This window comes from Typopeltis vanoorti, chromosome 8 (genome assembly GCF_054136105.1).
Source record: "Typopeltis vanoorti isolate ZY-2024b chromosome 8, IOZ_Tvanoo_1.0, whole genome shotgun sequence".
Classification (NCBI taxonomy): domain Eukaryota; kingdom Metazoa; phylum Arthropoda; class Arachnida; order Uropygi; family Thelyphonidae; genus Typopeltis; species Typopeltis vanoorti.
In genome coordinates this window covers 35,237,588-35,262,759 of record NC_143556.1, presented here as the reverse complement: position 1 = coordinate 35,262,759, position 25,172 = coordinate 35,237,588, and the positions used below count along the sequence as shown (strand labels likewise).

At 35.3% G+C, this 25,172-nt stretch overlaps 1 protein-coding gene across 1 annotated transcript in view; it reads left to right on the top strand.

Annotated features, from left to right (window-relative positions):
• LOC150103926 (dipeptidyl peptidase 2-like) overlaps positions 1-25,172 on the top strand; it is a 287,390-nt gene that overhangs the window by 247,651 nt on the left and 14,567 nt on the right. The window contains exons 8-10 of the mRNA XM_090396608.1: positions 16,526-16,682; positions 20,493-20,557; positions 24,890-24,960. Of these exons, the coding sequence (XP_090252734.1) occupies positions 16,526-16,682; positions 20,493-20,557; positions 24,890-24,960 (293 nt within the window). The remainder of the gene's footprint in view (positions 1-16,525; positions 16,683-20,492; positions 20,558-24,889; positions 24,961-25,172) is intronic.

Below are 25,172 nucleotides of genomic sequence, written 5' to 3'. Positions count from 1 at the left end.
AAAAATGGAAAAAAAACTTATGTAAAATTTTTATTAACAAACAGTAATTTTTAGATTATTAATTTTTAGAATGAATCATGTAAAAATGAAGTAATTTTTAGAATTATCATGATAAAACAAAATACATGGAAATAAATGAAAATGATAATTTTCCCCTATACTGAATGCAGACTTTTTCTCCTGTGTGCTGGTAGTTTTCCCCTCCTTTTGTACATCCTGGAGATCGCTTTGTAGGCTGGTGGTGGATGACTCACTATCTGTTGCATCACAAACACCTTCAACACCCACAAACATTGATTTGCAGAAGGTGGATGAATTCATTTACCTTGGAGCTCTAATAAGCAACAAGAGTAGATTTCAAGGTCAGCAATGGTGCAATTGCAGAAAATATGGAAAGACAGAAACATTTATATCACCATTATGTCAAGACTGGTCAATAGCTTGGTGTTTTCGATTTTCATCTATGGTGCTGAATCTTGGACACTCAGTAAGAAATATATGGACAAGATAAACAGCTTCGAAATGTGATGCTGGAGAAGAATGCAGAGAGTCTCCTGGATGGACAAGAGGTCTAATGAAAGTATAATAAGTCAACTAAAAAAGCAAGAGGCAGTTATGCGACATTAAATGAAAGAATTCTCAAATATTTCGGTCACATTTCAAGACATGAAAATGACAACCTGGAAAAACTTATCATTCAGGGCAAAGTGAAAGGAAAAAGAAAAAGAGGATGCCCAAGGCCAAGATGGTTGGACCAGCTTAAAAAGATCACTGGACTTACTTTGGAGTTAGCCACTGCTGCAACAAAAGACAGAAAGAAATGGAGAGACATTGTGGCTAGAGTCACAAGTCCTCAGACATGAGGAGACTGAGCAAGAAGAAGAAGAATTTTTAAATGGTAGAAACCATGCTCTAGAGTAGCGTTTCCCAAACTTTTCTGACGATGGAACATTTCACAAATCCTGAAATTTTCACAGAACACCTTGGTTATTTAATGTATTAATTACTAATTAATTGTTAATTTAGCTGATTTTTATTATTAATTAATAATTGATCATTAATTATTAATTGATAATTAATTAAACATCAATTAAACATAAACATCATTAAATTAATTTGTGCTGATTTTCATTGACATATCCCATTCTGATCACCAAAAATTTATAATATTATTATAAGTACTTATGAGTGAATACAGACTTTTTTCTCTGTGCTGGTAGTTTTCCCCTCCTTTTGTACATCCTAGAGATCACTTTGTAGGCTGGTGGTGGATGACTCACTATCTGTTGCATCACAAAGACCTTCAATAAGAGATTTCTTAATACCAGTATTAAACAAAGTCCCTTGTCTCTTATTCATATTAAAATTTAAATCTGCAGGCCTATTACTTTTAAAAAATCACAGCACTACGGTTTCGAAACTTTCACCCTACAATACAAACTTGCGAAGAAAGTATTCAGTATTACTAGATTTGAGAACTGGATACAGACTACCTTGATCTTCAATTTTAGTGGAAAATTTTTCTTTATACTTCCTTGCTGATTGGTCACTAACATTTGCAACACAGATGTTATTTCTTTCAGTTTTGAGAACAGAGGATACACCACCCATTGTTGTAATTGGCTTGCAGGCAATTTTTATGATCGGTCATAAACAGAGGTATTCTCTTTCCCGATTGTTGAAAGATTTCGATGTGTGAAAATTAACAATAATTCATGAATATTTCCATGTTTAAAAATATGTTACTTGGTCACTGACATTTGCAACACAGATGTCATTTCCTTCAATTTTGAGAACAGAGGATATGCTGCCCATTGTTATAATCTGCTTACAGGCAATTTTTATGACCGGTCATAAACAGCGGTATTCCCTTTCCCAAATGTTGAAAGGTTTCGATGTGTGAAAATTAATGATAATTCATGAATACTTCCACATTTAAAAATACACGGCTTGGTCACTAACATTTGCTATACAGATGTTATTAGACATTCTGGGTCTGAGCTTTTCGACATATTCAAGAATATTATTCTCTTCAGAATATTTCCACTATAAATTATTTATTCATGAAAAATGCTTAGAAAACTAAAATGACAAACTCCAGGAGAACTTCTCATGGAACACCTATTCACCTTCTGCAGAACACAGTTTGGGAAACCCTGCTCTAGAGACCATGTTTGGTCTCTAGAGCAGTTTCCAGACCATGTAAAAATGAATGAAAAAATATAAAAAATTATAAAAATTGATTTAAAAAATGGGGAAAGAAATTAGCCTACTCAGGGTAGGAGTGAACTATAAGTGTGTAAATTTTTATAGGTGGCAGGCTGCATTAAAAAAAAAAAAGTGATATCTATTGACTACCATCAGTGTAATGTATGGTTTAACAAAAATAGAATAACAATTAGGGAAAAATTCTTGTTAGAAAAATGAAATATCGCAAGTATGAAGAAAGTTCAATGAAAAAAAAAAAAAATTACGGTTTACTTCTCACTGTTGTTAATATTGGGGTGCATATGCACATGCATGCATGTATTTCCACTACAAATTATTATTTTTCTTTACTTTAGACTGTAATGGTATGCTTATATCTAATATTAGTAACATGCACATTTTTTTGGTTTTTTAATAATTATTTGTTTTCTCTTTTTTAATACACATAACACATGCACCAACTGCAATGGTAAGATCACTTCCCAAAACTGCGAAGTTTGAAGCAGTTATTATTTAAATTAGTAATATCCACTACTGTTCCTTCTGTTTTTTCTATACAATTTTTTTCTGACATGAAAAATAACAGCATTAATGGTATTCACATAATCTCACAATATAAAATCTTTCTTCAGTAATTTTAATGTATCAGTTATGGGAGTATTAGTAAACAATGAAACTACATCTGAATGGTTGTTAAGTTAATAAACAATTCCAGAAAACCTGATTTTGAAAACCTATGAAAGCTTTTGCATACCATAGACATTCAAGTTTCCTTCCATCCAGTTCATAATTTTTGAAATGAATAAAAATTTTTTTTAACACTCTATGAAAGATTACTTTTTTCTCTGTTCCATCCAGGAGTATTCATATTATGGACTGGTAGATTTATAATGGTATGTTTAGAAGAACATCAAGATTAAATATATTTTCAAATGAATCAAGCAAATCAGCTAAAAATCGCTATATCTTACAGACACAGAGTCTACTGTAAATAGACTAAAGTGCTACACAAAAGCTGCTTTTTTTTTAATAGAAGGATTGTATAAATAACTTATGAAGTTCAGATTCACCAGCATCATGGTCTCAACCTTTCTTAGTTTTACGATGTGACTGATCTTGCTAAATGCTTCTTACTGTTGTTCATTTTGGGGTGCATGTGCACGTGCATGCATGTATTTCTACTACAAATTATTATTTTTCTTTACTTTGGACTGTAATGGTATGCTTATAATATCTAATATTAGTAACATGCACTTTTTTGGTTTTTAATAATTATTTTATTTGTTTTCTCTTTTTAATACACATTTGCATTGAAGATAGTCATAAAGTTTACCTTCTACTTATGCTTCCGTTTCATTGTATATATGCATCCACCTAAAATTAAATATGTCATTATCATTTCCTGATATGTCTCTTTAAAGAGTGTGCAAGATACTATTGTTATATACCTTTCCTTCCTCTTTATTATATATATATATTTGTATGTTTCACTACTCACTCATACACAGTTATTTCCCTTCTAGCTTCTGTTATAGTTTTCCGATAAATTTAGCAAATCAGCTATCACCCACCTATCCTTAAACAAACTAAAATTCAGGCCACTCTTAAGTTTAGTCACGTGTAATTCTTTCATTCATAAGGGCTTTGTCTAAGTATGGGACAAGGCCTTAAAATATAACCTCTGAGACAGTCCGCCTGTTAAATATTGATGAATTTATATTTTTGCTGCGCCAGCCAATACATAGGATAGATGAGACTCTTATCCAAGGTGGCTCTCTCAGAGTATTACACAGTGATGAACTTTCTAACAGTAATTCAACTAATCTCAATTCAATTTGTCTTTGCATGCAGTTGTGGTCTGGAAAATCAAACTATATTCATATATCCCTCCTGCTAGGTTCGATAATAATTTTATGAATGGCTATTTGAATTCATAAGACAGGCTAGATTCAGGCGAATGCTATAAAACATGTTTATTTAGGTTTAAAAGATATACATGAGAAAATTAAAGTACATGGTTAACTTAATCACTTTCCTAGTAAAATTCTGATATCATTACTAACATATTACTAACACAAGAATACATGCATAATAACTAGATCTACAGAGTTTTTCTATAAACATACAAACTTCTGGCTTAATTTAACATTATCTTCAATCACTCTCTGATCACTACTCATATCTCACATACAGATCCCTTCTAGGGAGACATTCTTCAAAACAGGGACAGGTCACTGCCAAATTGGGATAATCTCTAAAGTTCTCTACAGCATGTCCATACACAAATTAACCTATAGAGTTCGCTCAAATCTTTAATTGGAAATCAGATACTTTATCATTCTACGTTACCATCCCATGAAATGACTTTCTGTTCTGTCATCAGCCGTGTCTGGACATCAAGGCACCTTTGTTCTGCAATTCTCTGGATCACTTACGATAACAGCACGGCCTAGTTCCCGAGTCGATAAGGCGATGTGCCCCTCTAGACTTTCTCTGGCACCGCAGGCACGCATCTGGATTACCGGTCACTCGATATGGCTTAGCTACTCTGTTATGAAGAGATAGCTAGCCTTGCCTCACAAACATCGATAGCCTCTCATGACTTCTACGGCCGACCCGGAATCTTCACGTTGGCGGAGAGCGCGAGCCAACGTCCACGAGTGCAGGAAACAGGAACCAAAAAAGCCCCGTGGGGGGGGAGCTTGACCCTTATATTCTTCCCCTTTTTTCTTGGAGATTCTCGCGCTTAGCTACATTTTTTACCGCACAGCACTCATCCACGTGCACGTGGCGTTCTCACTTCGCTTTCCTTATAATTTCTCTTTCCCTTAGGCCACATGTTATACTGGACGGCTAAAGTGTGACCCTTGGACTTTAGCTTACACTCAATTTGCTTTCATACAATACATAGAATGGGATACTCTAATTAAATTATAATCTTATATAAATTCCTCTATTTGACTCTGTATAAACGGGTTAAGTCTCACATTTCTTATGCTAAACATTTCTTTAGTTTTGCCTTAAAGTTATAATGTACATTTTTATTTCCTTGCTAAAGCACAACATTTTCTGCCTACAATTAAAGATAGTTGTTCCTGAATAAAATAATCTTTTGTCCCAATTTTTGATCATTCAGGACACAACACTATGATAGTTCAACACAATTAAATTTTCATTCTTATTATTGTTTTCTACAGCAGTTTTCTTCCAAATTATTCTGTTGGTTGTCAGGTCTGTCAGGTTTATTGTCTTGCCTTTCTTGTTACTGCAAAGTGGTCTCTTAGTAATTCAACTATTTCATCTGCTTCAGTTACTTCTCTACCTTCAACATTCATCAAGCTTATTTTTCCATAATCATTCTTCCTACTTGCCACATGCTGCAAGAAACTCTTTGGTTTTACTTTTGACCTACACTGCTAATTTCCTCTCATACTCTGATTTTGCCTTTCTTACCATACTGGTTACCCTTCTGGCCTATACTTTGTTCTTCTCATGTGCCTGCTAGTCACCTTTCTCGATGAATTCCCTCCACATTTTTTTTTTTACCTTCTGCTTAATTATGCTATTCATCCATTTAACTTTCACTTGATTTACTTCAAAACTACATGATCATTCTCACCAGTGTGCAGCAGTGTGGTTATCTGGGTTACAGATGTCCGCACCAAATCCTCTGATGCATTTACTAGAACTAGAAACTCTCAAACCTTTGATACATTTCATCACATGCTACTTCAGGTAATTATTTCACAGTAACTACTTAAATTCCATATTCTTCCTCCCATGTGTCCTTTCCTCTGTCCAATCTATGTTCCTATAGTTGATGTCGCCCCCCCCACCCCCATAATAATTACTTGCCTTCCACTCATTCAATGTTTCGCTGATGCATACTATTCACATCCCCTGGTCTATGTCAGCAACAAAATCTATATTTTGTCCTGTTGACCTCTATCTCATTCTCATTCAACAATTCTCCTCTCCATTTTTTTTCCTATCCTCCATGAAAATAGTATACCTTTCACATTTTATTCCACTAACTATATCATCTTCTATCAGCCATGTCTCATTAATGCCAGTAACCTTTGGCCAAGAGGAACTAACGAATGCCAAAAACTCCTCCCTCTTGTTATGAATGCTCCTGGCATTAGGGTACATAAAGTGCTCTAGCCCTTTGGCCCACTGCTATCCTTATGCATTATACTAACCATCCCATTCTAGTTTTGTTACCACAGAACTTAGGCATTTTTTGTATACATTCTCACACTTACTTACCACATTGGTATCTTTGGACTTGTCCAAGAGCTTCCTCCCTAACAGCTATAGTCCCTGATTTTGCACTTCCATTTTCACTTCTTCATTCAACACCACTTTATCCAGACTTTGAATAACAAATCCACTCAAGTGAAAAATATCTGCCTTTATACACATATTGGCCACTGCATTAGAAACCTTTATGCAGATGTATGTAAATGTCACTTACACAACATATATGCAAAATACTTGCTTACATGTGTCACCACGTGTTCTGGCAACTATTTTTTAGAATGCTGCTGGTCAGTAATTATCAATAGTGTTGATCACAAGGAAAAACAAAGGATCTTTTGGAGTTCATAAAGAGCTTATTGTGGGCGCCCATCTGGCTAGAGCCACAATTTTGAAAACAGCAAAGCTGACTGGTTTCTCAAAAGGTGAGATATCCCAGGTGTTTAATCATTGGAAAAATAATCTACGTTGCTTGTATAAGAGGCATAACAGTGGTTCTAAGACATTCTGGCATGAAAGCGATCAGCATCATCGGAGAAGGCTTATGTGGAAAACTAAAACTTTCTGTGTGCAGCAATTGACCAAACCATTTAATGAAGGCTGTTCCTGACCCATATCTCACCAAACCATGCACAGGGAATTGAAGTAGATCATTATTGGCAGTCACTAAAAGAGGTCCAATGGTATTAAATAAAAGTTTCTAATTCAGTGTCTGATATGTGTATAAGCCCTTTCATCCCTCAAACGCACTCCACACATTCACAAACTCCACAGCATTCTTCCTTTATAACCTTTGCATTGCCTTATTCATTATCAGAGCCCTCCTTCTCAACTTGACTCTGTCATACCCTGGCAACAGACTTGCTATCTTAACTCTCTCACTCTTCTCTTTTGCTGCTTTGAGTAACTCATGTCCTCCCTCATACCATACTTGTCTCATTTCAAATTATTCATTCCTTCCAAAACAATCAACTCTTTCACTTCGCCCTTCTACATCACTTTGAAAAAATAACCTTGCTAACATCATCTTTGATGTTAGCAAGGTTATTTTTTCTTAACCTGGGAAGCATGATTTCCTCTCTCTCTCTCTCTCTCTCTTGTCAAACATTCCTCTTATAATTATCATACAAGACTCTCTTCTTACTTTTTCATTCTCACTATTTTCAAGCATTCTTGAAAATTTTCAAGTGCATTCTTTTCTCTTTTCTTGTAACTCTCTACACTATTAGTAATAGTCTAATCAGAAAGACTTTCTTTTTTCTTACATACTCCCTCCACACACACACACACACACACACACACACACACACACACACACACACACACACACACAATCTTTAGGGTCCTTAGGTGGGAGACAAATTTCATTACCATGGGGGATATCTATACTGATTATTGAAAGCAGTATTCTGAAAAACCTCAGAAATTTCTGAGCTTTTTCAACAACCTCCAGAATATTTTGCCACCTTCTTGATATTTATTTTCTATGTTCTTGCCAAAGTCCTCCTATGACTTTTGTTTAGCCAGTTTTACACAGTGTTTAGCTTTCTTACATTTGTCTCTGTATTCTCTAAGAGCACAAGCTGACTTATTTGCCAGGAACTTTTGATATGCTTTCTTCTTTTCCTTCACTGCCTCTTTAACTTCCCTGTCCACCATGGAGTTCTGATTTTTCTATCCTTGCACACAACTTCACCACATGCTTCTCGGGCTGAATCAATCAGTGTTTTCTTCAGGGCTTGCCATTGAATCTCCAAGGTTTGGTTCCTGCTCTCAAACTCTTTCATTTTTTCATGAATAATATTTGTGTATTTTAGCCTACAGTTCACATCTGAGAGCTGCTCAACTTTTATTCTCTTTAAAACTTTCTTATATGCTCTTTTCAACATGAAATTCAATTTTATCCTGCTCAAGGCTAAATGGTGATCACTTCCAATTTCAAATCCTCTGTACACTCTGGTGTCCTGCACCAGTGGGAAAACATCACTATCAACAATAACATAGTCAATGAGACTTTTCTTATTCCATGCCTCTTCTCTCCATGTGAATTTGTGCACATTTTTGTGTTGGAACATTGTGTTTGTAATAACCAGTCCATGTTCTGAGCAGAAATCCAACAGGATTTCTGCTCAGGACATGGACATTAATTTGCCATTATTATTAGCTTTGCTCTTTTCTATAAATTTTCCCAAAATATTTTTGTATGTCTGACAATCATTTTCTACTCTTCTATTTAGATCCTCAACAAAGACCAACTTTTCCTTTTTCATTGTGTCAGTTGCTTTCTCTAAAGCATCGAAAAATTCCTCCACTTCTACCTTAGTAGAACCTTATGTGGGACAATAGGCACAAATAAGTCATCTTGTCTAATTCCCCATTCTCATATTTGCCCACATCACTCTACTTGAGACTGCCATCCATTCAAGAAGATTAGCCTCATATTTTTATTATTATTATTATCCAGGCCTCCATGGAGTCAAAAGACTAATTGTGAGAGGTCATTTTTAGGAAACACAAAGAATTGTCGATCAACCCATTGACCATTCCTGCTCCAACCACTCAATCAGGCAATGCATTCCAAGGTTTAACCACCCTCCACACAAAGAAACCACTCCTCACGTTCTTGCGCACAGCCTCCTTTCATAACTTCCGGGATGGCCCCTTGTCATCGCTCCTTCTTGCCGTTCCACCAAGTGAAAGAACTTTCCAATGTCTACCCTGTAACTGCCTCTCAACAGTTTAAAAGTCTCAATCATATCATCACTCCTTCTTCTATCCACCAAACTCTGCAGTTCATATTCCCTCAGTTGATCCTTATAACTCATATTGTACAGTCCTGAAACCATCTTTGTTATCTGCCTTTGTACTCTTTCCATAGTTAATTTATCCCCATCAAATCCTGGGGACCAAATTTGAGAACAATAGTCCAAGTGTGGTCTGATCAGAGTCTTATACAACGGAATGATAACTCTTTTATCTCTGCAGGTCAGCACCATTCTCAGTATTGCAGCAATCCTCTGAGTTACCCTCACCATCTTTGCAATATGCTCCCTGAATTTCAGTTTTCTATCAATCATCATCCCCAGATCTCTTGTCTCCCCTATATCCTCCAGTACAGCTACTCCAATCAAGTATGCATCCTCCAATCGATGGATCCCAAACCTTAAGACTTTACATTTTGCTGCATTGAACCAAAACCCCCCATTCATTTACCCATCTGCCTGGTTTATTTAAATCCTCTTGCAGGGGTGCCACATCTGCACTATTACTAACAACCCTTCCAAGCTTCACATCATCTGCAAACAACTGAATGTCCCCTTGCAATCCATTGAAAATATCATTAATATAAAGATTGAACAATACAGGTCCCAGTACTGAGCCCTGTGGAACCCCACTTGTAACCTTCCACTTCCTTGATATTGCCCCACCATACACAACTCTCTGATACCTATCAGTCAATCCTGAATCCATTTGACTAACCCGAGCTGTATAATTGAGAGGAGACCTCCACATAGCCTTTAAAGGAATGCAGAGAACTGACCAGGGCTTCTGACCTAATGTCCAATCCTCACCTTCTCGTGATGCACCCTGTTGGGTATCTACCTGGATACAGAACGAACGAGGATGGGCTGGCAATTTGGGACTTAGCCAACCAAATTGTATTCTTATTGGTTAAACCAAAAAAAAAATTATGGTACAACATGACAAAATTTCATGCCGGCTGGGATGTCGGCCGGTTAAACAAGGGCCCCCGTTGTTTTCATGGGAACCATGGAACAGTGAAAAGTCAGATACTGGAACAAATCTGAAAACACACCCCAACTCAACATCACCAGAGTTAAAAATCGGTACTATCAACATAAGAAGCCTGAATGGCAAAGAAATTGAGCTAGCTGAGGATTTAGATAAGTACCAGATCGACATAATAGGAGTGTAACTGAAACAAAAAAGACAAAAATTGGTGAGATCTTTCTGAGCAATAAATTCAAATTTTATATTCAGGCAATGACAATCAAGGAAAAGATAGAGTAGCTACAGTATTCAACACAAAACACGAGGCTAATCTTCTTGAATGGCAGGCAGTCTCAAGTAGAGTGATGTGGGCAAATATGAGAATAGGGAACTGAACAGTGAGACTTATTTGTGCCGATGGTCCCACAGAAGGTTCTACTAAGGTAGAAGTGGAGGAATTTTTTGATGCTTTAGAAAAAGCAACTGACACCATGAAAAAGGAAAAGTTGGTCCTTGTTGGGAATCTGAATAGCAGAGTAGCAAATGATTGTGAGACATACAAAAATATTTTAGGAAAATTTGGAGAAAAGAGCAAAGCTAATAATAATGACAAATACCTGTTGGATTTCTGCTCAGGACATGGACTAGTTATTACTAACACCATGTTCCAACATAAAAATGTGCACAAATTCACATGGAGAGAAGAGGCAAGGAATAAGAAAAGTCTCATTGACTATGTTATTGTTCATAGTGATGTTTTCTCCCTGGTGCAGGACACCAGAGTGTACAGAGGATTTGAAACTGGAAGCGATCACTATTTAGTCTTGAGCAGGATAAAATTGAATTTCATATTGAAAAGAATAACATGTAAGAAAGTTTTAAAGCGAATAAAAGTTGAGCAGCTCTCAGATGTGAACTGTAGACTAACATATACAAAGATTATTGAAAGAAAAAATGAAAGAGTTTGAGAACAGGAACCAAACCTTGGAGATTCAGTGTGGCAAGCCTTGAAGAAAACCCTGATTGATTCAGCCAGAGAGGCATGTGCATGTGGTGAGGTTGTCTGCAAGGATAGAAAAATCAGGACTCCATGGTGGACACAGGAAGTTAAAGAGGTAGTGTAGGAAAAGAAGAAATCATATCAAAAGTTCTTGTCAAATAAGTCAGCTTTTGCTCTTAGAGAATACAGAGACAACTGTAAGAAAGTGAAACACTGTGTTAAACTAGCTAAAGAAAAGTCATGGGAGGACTTTGGTAAGAACATAGAAAATAAATATCAAGAAGGTGGTAAGATATTCTGGAGGTTGTTTGAGAAGCTTAGAAATGGAGGAAAGAGTGCCGTAAAAGGAGTTAAGAGATGATAAAGGTTACACGAAAACAGGAGAAAAAGATATCCTTGAAGTATGGAGTAATTACTTCAAAAATTGCTAAACGAAACAAGCAGTGATAGCACAGTGGTGAAAAAACACTCAACAGGCATACAGTCAGGAATACATATCCATACTTGAAGTAGAAAAAACCATCAAAGACTTGAAATGTGGAAAGGCAACATGAGTAAATGATATTTGACCAGAAATGCTAAAGTATGATGGTATAAAAGTCTTACAGTGGCTGCACTGCATAGTGCAGAAAGCCTGGACAGAGGGACGAATTCCCGATGATTGGAGTAGAGCTCTAACAGTGCTGATATATAGAAAGGGAAATAAAACTGAATGTGAGAATTACAGAGGTATTTCCCTACTGAATGTTCCTTGCAAGATCTATGCAAGTATACTTGGGAAATGGTTGAGAACAATTGTGGAAGAAAAGCTTGGTGAAGAACAAGCTGGATTCAGGCCAAATAAAGGCTTTCTGGATCAGATTTTCACTTTACAACAAATAGTCAAGAAAGCATGGGAATATAACAAAGATCTGTATTTAAGTTTTGTCAATCCAGAAAAGGCATATGACAAGGTTCCAAGAGAGAAGCTATTCAATACGCTACAGTTATATGGTGTCAATGGGGTATTATATCAAGCAATGCTTAGTCTGTATTTGAGTTGTAAGTCTGCAGTTAGAATTGAAGGATGTACAGGAAGATGGTTTAATGTTAAATCTGGCGTGAGACAAGGATGTACATTATCCCCTCTGTTATTCGTTATCTATATGGATCACATTATGAAAGAAAGTTGTATTAAACATGATATCAGAATTTGAGATGTTAATGTCAGCTCTTTGCTTTATGCGGACGATGTTATGCTTCTGAATAAATTCGCTACAAGTTTGCAAGATTCCCTGACTAAATTGAATAACTCTTGTAATAGATATGGTATGAAGGTCAGCATTAAAAAGACAAAGACAATGAAAATAGGTAGAATTGTTGAAAATGTCAACTGTGTTGTGAACGGGGAGCCTGTGGAACAAGTAAAACATTTCAGCTACTTAGGCACGATTTTTAGTGAAGATGGTAAATTAAATATGGAAACAGACAACAGAATCAACAAAGCTGGTATGGTAGGAAGTCAATTGAATAAATACATATGGAATAAGAGAGAAATTTGTTGGAACACTAAATTAGCTGTATACAAGACAGTGTTCAAACCAGTTTTAAATTATGGATCTGAGAGCTGGGTCAGAAGTAAAACACTTGATCAAAGACTAGAGACCGCAGATATGAGAGTCCTGAGAAAGATCAAAGGTGTGAACAGATGGCATCAATGGCAATATCATATTAAAAATGAGGATATTAGGAAAGAACTTGACATTGTTGACATCCAGGAGTGCATTAGCAGAGCTAATCTCAGGTGGTATAGTCACTTAAACAGAATGGGCAAGGAAAGATTAGCAAATCAAGTGTTCTCTGCCAGGTTGGCAGGAAAACAACCCAGAGGAAGACCAAGATACAGGTGGATTGATACGGTACAAAGTGCCTTAGATGATAGAAATATAAGATCTGATAATGTTGGAGTCTTGACAAGTAGCAGACTGATTTGGAGGAAAATTGTAGATAGGAAGTTAGTGATGATGTAAATTTTTCATGTAGTACTATCATATCCTGTACACCCCTTGTGGGTACATGTGTCAGGAATTTGATGATGATGATGACATTTAAACCCATGTGCTGCAACTTAAATATCAGCTTATCACGTGGCACCCTGTCAAACGCCTTTGCAAAATCCAAAAAAATGGCAGTATATGCCTTTCCCTCATCAGCTGCTCTTGTCACTTTATTATAAAAGGCAATCATATTACTAAAGCAAGAGCACCCCTTAACAAATCCATGTTGACTCTCACAGATAACATTACCCTTATCTGCCCAACGTGTATATAGTCCATCAGTAATTTCTTGAAGACTTTAACAACTACTGATGACACACAAACAGGACTATAATTAGACACGTCCAGTCTGCTACTGCCCTTATGCAGCGGCACTGTCTTACCTTCCTTCCATTCCCTGGGTACCTTTCCCGCAGCCAGACTTTTATTGAAAAGCCAGGTCAATGGAGCTGCCAGTTCTTTAGCACATTCTCTCGAAACCTGTGGTGAAATACCATCCAGTCCAATAACTTTACTGGTATCCAGAGTACTCAGTATTTGGAACACACTCTCCTCTTGCATCTCTAAACCTCTGAACCTGCCCTATCCCTTTATTATTAAAACATTCTCCAGGATGAAATACTCTAATAAAGTGCTCATCGAACGACTCCATTATGTCCTCTGCATCGGTCACTCTATTCCCATTGTTATCTCGCAATGTCATTCCAAAGAATAACATTGTGTGATATCTTTTCTCCTACTGGCCACATAGCTAAAATATCCCGTAGGACTTTCTTTGGATCTTCGTGTTAATCTCTTATATTCCAGTTTTGCCTTCCTCACCATACTAGTCACTCTCCTGGCCTGTGTCTTATATTCTTTGTGTATCTGTTCTCCACCCCTCTCCTTATATCTCTTCCATAATCTCTTTTTCAACTGCTGTTCCTGTTTGATATCGTTTGTCATCCACTTTACATCAAATTGTGTTATCTTCTTCACCTGTGGAATACAGCTTACTATTGCTGCTAACAAATAATCTTTCACAATTTCTCAAACACTAATGATATCCTGGCCTTCCAATTCTGCCCTCCATGGAACTTCCCTTAGTTGATACCTAAGACTATTATAATCACCCACCTTATAATTCCACATACGTTCCCTTTTCTTTGATACACCTGCATGTCTGTTCATCTTCCAAGTCAAAACCACATGGTCACTCTCCAACTGGTGGGAGAGATATTATCATCTCTTCTGATGATATGACCAAATCCAAAACTCTTGAACCTTTTCTTCCCTTTATTACATGCTGCCGAAGACATTTGTCCCTCAAGAATTCCAGAAATTTAGAAGTAATTTAGTGTTGAATACTGTGGCTACACCTTCTTTTCCTTGATTGTCATTGCCTGAATATAACATCTTGTATTTATTGTTCAGAAAGATCTCACCAGTTTTTGTCTTTTTTGTTTCAGTCACTCCTATTATGTCGATCTGGTACTTATCCAATTTTCTCTCCTGGTTCGTTCAGTATCCAGGTAGATACCTAACAGGGTGCACCACGAGAAGGTGAGGATTGGACATTAGGTCAGAAGCTCTGGTCAGTTCTCCACATTCCTTTGAAGAGATATGTGGAGGTCTCCTCTCAGTTATATAGCTTTGACCCTTAAGCATCCCCTTGCTCAGAAAGATCTCAGTTTTTGTCTTTTTTTGTTTCAGTCACCCGTATTATGTCGATCTGGTACTTATCCAATTCATCAGCTAGCTCCATTTCTTTGCCATTCAGGAAAGAACTTTAGTGTGAAACATATCAAATATGATATGTTTAATTTACTAATTAAGTCCTGTGTGTGTGTGTGTGTGTGTGTGTGTGTGTGTGTGTGTGTGTGTGTGTGTGTGTGTGTGTGTGTGTGTGTGTGTGTGTGTGTGTGTGTGTGTGTGTGTTCATTATATAAGAAGCAGAAATACTCATCATCAACTCTGATTGTTGCATTGTACTTGGTAAATAATAAATAAAGCAGTGTACTTGTTAAATAATAAATAATGCAGTGTACTTGGTAAATAATAAATAACGCAGTGTACTTGGTAAATAATAAATAACACGGTATGCTTGGTAAATAATTATATGTAGTCTGTCCCTTTAATTATGAGTTGAAATTATGTGTTTTGCATATTTTATTATATTATTGTTTTTTTCTATATGAATTCCAATCACAAAAAGTTGTAATCTGTTACATAAGCAAAGTCACGTTAAGATGAAGTTTATGAAATATAAACTTTGAAAATGGATGACTATTTTCATGAAACCCAGGAAGTACCAATATCTAGTTTTAGACACATTTGCACTTCTGGGATAATAAGCAAATTTCAATAATATAATTATTCATAGAAGTTCCCTTTTATGGGAAAGTTTGAAAAAAGGAAATGCATGTTGTGAGTAAATGTTAGTGTAATGTATGTAAATTAAGTTATGAAAACTAAGATTCATAAGCAGATATTAAGTAACAGAAACTCACTCACAAGCAGTTATTCCTGTCATTATTATCAGCCTTCCACCTGGAGATATGAGCAAATCCAGGGTGATAACAGCATAATGCACATAATTTATCCAATTCCTATTCCACACCCAGTCATGAGATAAGCCACTTATACTCCAGCTTGTATGGAGCAGTTTATATAAGGTGGTCATGGTATGATCATTTTACAAGCTGTCAAGTTAAATAAAACCTATAAAATTATAATATTTTATTTATTTTTTATTTTTTAAATTAACGTATTAAAAAATATCATTATGGAAGAAAGTCACATTAATCTATTTAAAGAGAACTAAATAGATGGGGAGGGTAAGATATTGGATAACCAAAAATGTCGATATGGAAAACAAAAAATAAAACAGAGTACTCAATGTCTTAGTACAAATTATGTTAAAAACAGAACACACACACACACACACACACATCAAATACACAGCTGTTATGAATTAAACAGTTTTGAAAATTAGAAGGGAAAAAAATTGTAAGTTTGAAGCAGCAATGTTTCTATACAACAAACTCTACCAATATCAAGCTAAAATACAGTACTCACAATCACTAACCAAGTCAAAGTTATTAGTATATTTTGTGACAGATGTGTGACTTATTCTGTGGAGACTACTGATGCAAAAATTACTGCAGGTAGACTGCTTATGAATTCTTAATACTGGTTTAAAATTAGACTGTTAGTTTACCACAGGTTAGTTAATTATGACTATGCTAATCTTTATTAAAAGTTAAATATCTAATAATTTGATTTTTTTTTTTTTTTTTTTTTACACTAGGCATGCACAGAAATAAATATAAAAATTAGTACAGATGGTGTAAATGATATGTTTCCAAAATTGCCCTTCTCCAGTGAAATGAGAAAGAATTACTGTCAGAAAACTTATGCTATTTTGCCACGAGATGACTGGCTTAAGATACAGTTCTGGGGAACTGGTAAGAATTTTAGGTGTAATCTTCTTATTGAAACTGAATTTTTTTGTGTGTGTGCTGATTCAAAAAAAAAAAAAAAATAGTAATTTCTTATGTGAAACTTCCAAGTTTTAAACGATTATCAATATTCATAATAATTTATACAATAATTTACTACAGTTCAAAACCTTTCATCCATATATATATATATATATATATAAATTCAAATCACCACTTATAAGAAACATGATATAAAAATCTACTGATATGACTTTATTAGTGAAAGAATTGATTATTTTGGTAGACGCTAATGACTTGAAAGGCAAAAAATATTGTATGAGAGAAGATATAAAAGAGTTACTGGAAGAAGTAAAAGAATAACGATCATGGTCTTCTGCCATGGTATGATTAAGGCAAGTTCAGATTGAGGAATATGATTGCAAATGTATCAGTGTATAGATTATGCAAAAAGAATTGTGTGCAGTTTGTAGTAGTAACTATATTTGATGAATGAACTTATATAAGGCTGATGGACTGCACTTAAATGGATGTGGAGTTAGGTGCCTCAAGAAAGCATTGTTCAGTGAGAGTGTTAAAGTGCGAAGTCAGAGAAACAACTGTTAGTGGAAGGATACAGGTGGTATGGTGTGCAGTGCAGGCATCCATGAAGTGATTGAGTGTGAGAATGACCAAGAAATGCAGAATCTAGTCTCTCAAGTGGCAAAATTGAATGGGATTGTCAATACAGTGTATAAAGCATTAGTTGTAAGCCTAAGGAGGATACTGCAGTTCATGTGTACTAATGCCAGAAATATTAGGAACAAGAAGGAGGAATTTTTGGACATTGGTTGATCAAAACCTTACAAAAGGTTGATAGGCATCAGTGAGACTTTGCTGATAGCAAGGATGTTGTTACAAGGATAGAATGTGAGAGGTACAGTATTTTCGGACAGACTAGAGAGAGAGAAAGAATAGGATGGGAAGAAGTACTGATGGTGGTAGTAGATAGCAAATGAATTGCAGCCAAAAAAAAAAAAAAAGACAGCAGTTCATTTGAGGCATTCTGGCATAAGATACACACCAATAGGACAAAATATACATTGATTGCTGCTACATGCTAGGGAAGATGTGGATGATGTCTATCAGCATATTAGTATGAGTGCAGGTAAAGTGATTATTATGGGGTCTTCAGCTATGGATAACATAAATTTGAAGTAGGAAAGATCATAGCAGAAAGGGAATGGAATTTATTCACCTACCAAGAGATACTAATTGAACAGCATGCTGTAGAGGGAAATCAGGGTTTCAGACTCCCTAATCGCATCATAGAATCAGAAGATCTGTCTATAACTAAGGTAACCACATTGTCTCCAGTTAGGGAGAGTGGCCATGCTTCTAACCAAATGTGGAATTTTAAGTAAAAAAAGGGGTACATACATGTGGAACTGCAGTGAAGATGATTAGAACAAGCTTTGGGGGCATCCTAAAGCACTGCCATGGCATGAGAATATGCAAGGGGTGATATTAATGTACCTGAAGGAAGCAATAGACATTCCATGCAGTTTCTATACTCACCATACTTTCAGCAATGCATTCTACTGATCAATCACTCCCTTGTTCATACCCTCATAATACAGCCTCTAGGGATGACCTCTTGTTCTGCCTGTGTGTCCTTCTATTCTATGAAACATCTCCTCCACATTAATCTTGTAACTGCTCACCAACTTGTACATCTCAATCATATCACCCTCTCCTCCTCCTCCTATTCACCAGGCTGTGCAAGTTGCATTCTCTCAGTCTCTCTTTCTATCCTACATTCCATAGATCTGACATCAACTTTGTGAACTTTCTCTGGACACTCTCCAATACACCCTCATCCCCTTTGAAAACCAGGTGACCAAATCTGTGCACAGTAGTCCATATGTGGCCTGGTCAAGCCTTATACAAGAGAACCCTAACCTCTTTGCTTCTGCATGCCAGTCTCTTTCTCATTATTGCCATGATCTGATCTTTAGCAATGTGATCCCTAAACTTCAAGTCTCTGTTTGCCATCACTTCCAAATCTCTCATCTGTTTCAGAATTTCTTCATTAATTGTATATTGTGCATCCCAACCTTGCCCACCAAATTTCAAGACCTTGCACTTAGCAACATAAACTGACAGCTCCACTCACTTGATCACCCACACAATCTATTGAGATCCTCCTTCAAGGCCATAACATCTGGTCTGCTTCTCATAGCCATTCCCAACTTTGCATAATCAGCAAGCAGTAAGCCATTTCCCAATATCATTAACATACAAATTAAACAATAATGGTCCCCAAACAGATCCCTGTGGCACTCCACTGGTGGCCTTCCTCTTTGGGGATACCACTCCTCTATACATAATCTGTTATCCAATCCCATCTGTTTCAATTTAGCTACCAGCTTGTCATGTGGCAGTCTATCAGAGGTCTTCAAAAATTCAGCTATACCACTGTCTATGCACCATCCTTATCCAGTGAATTTGTCACCTTGTAATACATAAACAGATTGCTAAAGCATTATCAATTTTGAATTCTAGTCCTCATCAATCTCTCTAACACTTTAACAACAATTCAGGTGCAAAGATTTGCCTATAATTTGTATTCTCAGTCTTATCCCCACCTTTATGAAGCAGAACAAATTTTTCCCAGTTTCCACTCAACTGGGACTTGCTCTATTGCAAGTCTTATGTTAAACAGGGGTACTAATAATGCTGTTAATTCCCTAGAGCATTCCTTCAATATGTGCAGTGATATATTGTCAATTCTTACTTGTTGACATCAAGATCACTTAATTTCTCATATACCTTCTGCTTATCAGTCTCTCCTGCACTATATCCTCTATACTTTAGCTGCTCATGATGTTTCTTTCACAAGGATGAAAGACACTGACAAACTGTTCATTTTGTAGAAGCACTATTGACTAGTTTCTTTGGATGATCTTCTAGTGTTTCAAGAAATATATTTAGGAGGATGACATCATCAGTATACAATAAATGACTAAGTTTGTTATCCCCAGTTTTGATATCAAGTATAGCATGACCTTTAAAAAAAATACACACTTTATAGATTATAAAGTTTATAGGCTTATAAATTATATGAAATTAGCTGTGCTGTTCTAAGAACCCACTTCAGCTATACAAGGAAATTAGGATATTTAAAGAAAAAAATTACTGAAAAAATGATGCTACTGTAGTAAAATAAAAGAAAGGAAAAGAATTATAAAAATGAGAACACTTCCTAAGTGAAAATTGTTAAAAGTTTGATCTTGACAAAATATAATTAATAATGTTAAAACTGGTAAAAAAACTGGTTAAAACCAGCATTAGTAAACCTATCTCCAATCAAATATGCACTTAAGTACTTCTAAACTAAAATAAAGAACTTTTATTATTACAAGACCAGAAGATAAATGATAAAATATACAAAGAGCCAACAAGTTTCACTAGCCACTGTCTAGCATTTTCAAGGCTGAACTGGTGTGAAAATAAATGCATTAAGTTACATTTAAAACATACACTTTAGTAACTGTTAGGCCATTACATTTGATCATTCGTGTTTGATGGCATGCATGTGTTCGAATGCTTCAGTCAGAATCCGGTACATGACCACGTGTTGTGTAGTTTTCTGCATATTGTAGTTCTGTTGAACTGAGAGAGATGATGAGATTTTTCCATATGTCTTTAAGAAGTTCTTTATTTTAATACATCAGACCAAATATGTACAATTTAACTTCTAAACTAATTTGCTTTTGATATTCATTTACTACACTGCTATTTTATGGTTTCAGCAGATATATGTTTTTTCTATAGATATTAAATCTGCCTCAAATATTGTATTCAGTAATGGAAACTTAGATCCTTGGAGCTTGGGTGGAGTAAGTTGTTTTCACTTTTTTTATAAATATATAGCGAATATATATATTTTATATATAATATAAAATTTATATAATATAATATTATATTTTATATAATATAATATATAATATTTTAAATTATTATAATATATATATATTATTATAATATATTATATAAAAATAATATAATATTTTATATATTTTAATAAAATATATTTTTATAAATATATAAATATGCTGCTGCATAAGGGTGGTAGCACACTGGAAGTGTCTAATAATAGGCCTGTTTGTGTGTCATTAGTAGTTGTTAAGGTCTTGGAGAAATTAGTGAGGGACTATATAAGCGTTGGGTAGATGAGGGTAATGTTATCTGTGAGAATCAACATGAATTTGTTAAGGGGAGCTCTTGCTTTAGTAATATGATTGTCTTTTATAGTAAAGTGACAAGAGCAGTTGATGAGGGAAAGGCATATACTGCCATTTTTTTGGATTTTGCAAAGGCGTTGGACAGGGTGCCACATGATAAGCTGATAATTAAGTTGCAGCACATGGGTTTAAATGTTGGGTTAGTCAAATGGATTCAGGATTGGCTGACGGATAGGTATCAGTGAGTTGTGTATTGAGTTGGGCAATATCAAGGAAGCAGAAGGTTACAAGTGGGATTCCACAGGGCTCACTACTGGGACCTGTATTGTTCAATCTTTATATCAATGATATTGTCAATGGATTGCAAGGGGACATTCAGTTGTTTGCGGATGATGTGAAGTTGGGAAGGGTTATCAGTAATAGTGCAGATGTGGCAGCCCTGCAAGAGGATTTGAATAAACTAGGCAGGTGGGCAAATAAATTATCGGTTCAATGCAGCAAAATGTAAAGTCTTGAGGTTTGGGATCCATTGATGGGAGGATGCGTACTCGATTGGAGGAGTTAGGGGAGACAAGAGATCTGGGGGTGATGATTGATAGAAAACTGAAATTCAGGGAGAATATTGCAAAGGTGGTGAGGGTAACTCAGAGGATTGCTATAATACTGAGAAGGACGCTAACCTGCAGAGATAAAAGAGTTATCATTCCGTTGTATAAGGTCCTGATCAGACCACACTTAGACTATTGTTTTCAGATTTGGTCCCCACAATTTGAAGGGGATAAATTGACTGTGGAAAGGGTACAGAGGTGGATAACAAAGATGGTTTCAGGACTGTACAACATGAGTTCTGAGGATTGACTGAGGGAATATGGACTGCAGAGATTGGTGGATAGAAGAAGGGGAGGTGATATATAGTCGAGACTTTTAAACTGTTGAGAGGCAGTTACAGGGACATTGGAGAGTTCTTTCACTTGGTGGAACGGCAGGAAGGAGTGATGACAAGGGGCCATCCCTGGAAGTTACAAAAGGAGGCTGTGTGCAAGAGGATGAGGAGTGGTTTCTTTGCATGGAGGGTGGTTGAATCTTGGAATGCATTGCCTGAGAGAGTGGTTGGAGTGGGAATGGTCAGTGAATTCAAGTAGTGGTATGATAAACTTTGTATTTCCTAAAAACGACCTCCCACGATGAGTCTTTTGACTCCATGGAGGCCTGGATAATAATAATAATAATAATAATATACATAATAAATATAGGTAATTTGCAATATGAATGTTCAATGAACTATTTTTAAATATATGAGGGGGGGCTGGAAAGTTCTGATAAACACCTAGAACAAAAATTATATTAAAGCAACTGATATAACCACAAGAAAGAACATAAGTTACCTTTATAACTCTGCTACCAATATATGTTCTGTCTTGTGTTATATCAGTTGCTTTAATATCATTTTTGTTCTAGGTGTTTATCAGAACTTTCCAGCCCCCCCTCATATATTTAAAAATAGTTCATTGAACATTCATATTGCAAATTATCTATATTTATTATGAACATACAAGGATGTAAAAGATACCAAGCAATTTTAAAATACTTTCTACAACATACAAGGATATAAGAACATAAGTTACCTTTATAACTCTGCTACCAATATATGTTCTGTCTTGTGTTATATCAGTTGCTTTAATATTATTTTTGTTCTAGGTGTTTATCAGAATTTCCATCCCCCCCTCCCCCCATAAAGCTGGGCTTGAAAGGTAATGCTTTTTTTTTTTAATAAAACCAGAAACCACTTACTTCCAGTTCTTCTAATGTATAATCTTGATTATGGATGTAATTTTTTTCAGCATTGATAAGTGTAAATATTGAAAGCATTTCGAAAAAAATGCATAGTAATGACTACTGAATCAGTCTTTAACATAATCTCAAACTTTGAAATTTCAGGGTTAGTCTATTGAGTGGCATGTAGTTTGGAATTATATTTGTATGTGATGTAAGGTATTTCTGATGGTTTCAGGTCAGGTCTTTTTCTTTGTAGAGCATTTTTTTTCAGCATCTCACAATATTTATTCTTGTTGATAATCTCACCTGGATTTTAAAAAAATTGTCAAAATATAAATAAAACTTATGGCAAGTTTTATACTTAATTTGTTGTGGGAAATACATTCTTGGAATTGATGCTTAAACTCTAGTTCATAGCAATAGATTCTACTTCTCATTTTTCAAAAAGTTATACTTCTGATAAGAAGACAACATCTTTAAAACATGAGGAGTGAATTTCCACAGAGCTCTAAGAAACTGAGAAAATCTCGAATGTCGCATCTTGGACACACACACACACACACACAGAGACATACAAAAACATGCACAAGCCTTTAGAAAGGTTTTTTTTTTTTTTTTTAAATCAGTCTACAGCAATCTTAATGAATCAATTCATCCACCTTTCTCTGATTTTCATTAGCTATGGCCTCCTCTGGTCAATATATGGTTAATATATATATATATTGGATAATAGAATTTTCTTCTTCTGATTTGACTAAGAACGTAATGACCTATTTCCACATGAAGACATCATTTGGACTGGCCTCTGGTAAAAGCTTGCATCGTTAAAATAAATAAATTAAATAATATTTCTTTTATATTTTTTATGTGGCTCCCACTCATGAAAGAGTTTATGTAAACCTATAGTACATTAGTACCATAAGTTGGCTAAGAATTTTTTTCTATTTTTTATTAATTATATATATATATATTTTGTATTTTTTTATTTCTTTATTTTTTACATAGTCTGGAAACCCTGCTCTGGAGACCAAATATGGAACTTTTTCAGGCCACTTAAAGCCTTCAATAAGTGGAGTGGTGATACATAAGAAAAGAAGGTTCAGAAATGTTACAAAAGAAAAAAAACTGGGGACACAGTGTCGGCATTCAGGATTTCATGAATAACAGGCATTACTTTTCAGTCTGCTCTTGCAAATACCTAACATTTTAGTAATATTCCAAGATTCATTTACTTTTATATTTGATAGTTAATTTTTATTTTGTATTCCGATTTAATTCAGTTACATTTAACATAAATGGTTTAATATCATTATTATTATTATTATTATAGTCAGTAGAATATTTTTTAATATTTAAAGAAAGAATATTAATATCTAAGTTATTGCAAAAATAAAGGATGAATATATGATGCCAGAGCAGCCGTATGTGCCAGTAGGCACAGAAAATTTTGGTGATGATCACGATGATACGGTGCCAGAAGCCCATATATTTATTATTATTACGTGACACCTTCAAGGACTTATCATGGGATGGCACTCTGCTCTCTCCATCTCCACCACTTAATTCACCAACTACACAGAACCATTACCAGCATCTACTACCCACCACCACACCACTAGTATTTTTTGTCTGTAAATTGTGTGTGTTCTCAAGGCTGATTTGCCTGTACATGAAGTTAAAAACTCAAGTTTCCAGGATAAAAAACCCTGTTATCTCCATATGAGATTGACTAACTCACCTTCAAGTGAAAAAGCCCATATAAAGATTCCTCCCACAACAACAAGAATAACAAACATAGCCTTTTCCAATCGAAGAGTGCAGCATACTGTCTTTTATCTTTTATTATCTACTACCTGGTTTCTTAGAACTATTTCGTTCACCTCAGAAGCCAGTTATAAACCTTATGAAGCCAAAAAAAATAATAATAATAATTAATCTCAATACTGCAGTAATTCATGTCACAAAGTTGTATCTTATTTTAATTAGACAATACCTGGGCAACTCCACTGTCAATGTTTGCACCCTCATAAGCTCTCCTGTCATTTTCAAAACTTTATAGTTTCAACATATTTGGTTGAAAATATTTATCCTTTATCTAGAATTTTGAAGCAGTTTCTAAAATCTTTTGTCAATATTTTTTTAACTTTTGTATATCATATGGATTTCATTTTATATATGCATGTACATAAAGGGTTTTTCTTTTGGCTTTAGGTTTTATATAATGTATCTGATACACTAATAGCTGTTTGGATTGAAGGAGGAGCACATCATTTGGATCTGAGGTAATCAGAATTACTTTAGTAATTGATGAGGTGAAAGATGAATAGTGACTTTTAAGTATAGTTTAATAATTACTTTGAAGCTATTCTTCATCTTTCTAGGACTGATTGTATAAGTAGATTTGGTTTGATGATTAAGCTTGTTTTCCCCCCTCCCTCCCTTCTATTTATTAACATCTTTGTGGAACAATTTTGATGACATTTTGTCTAGGAAT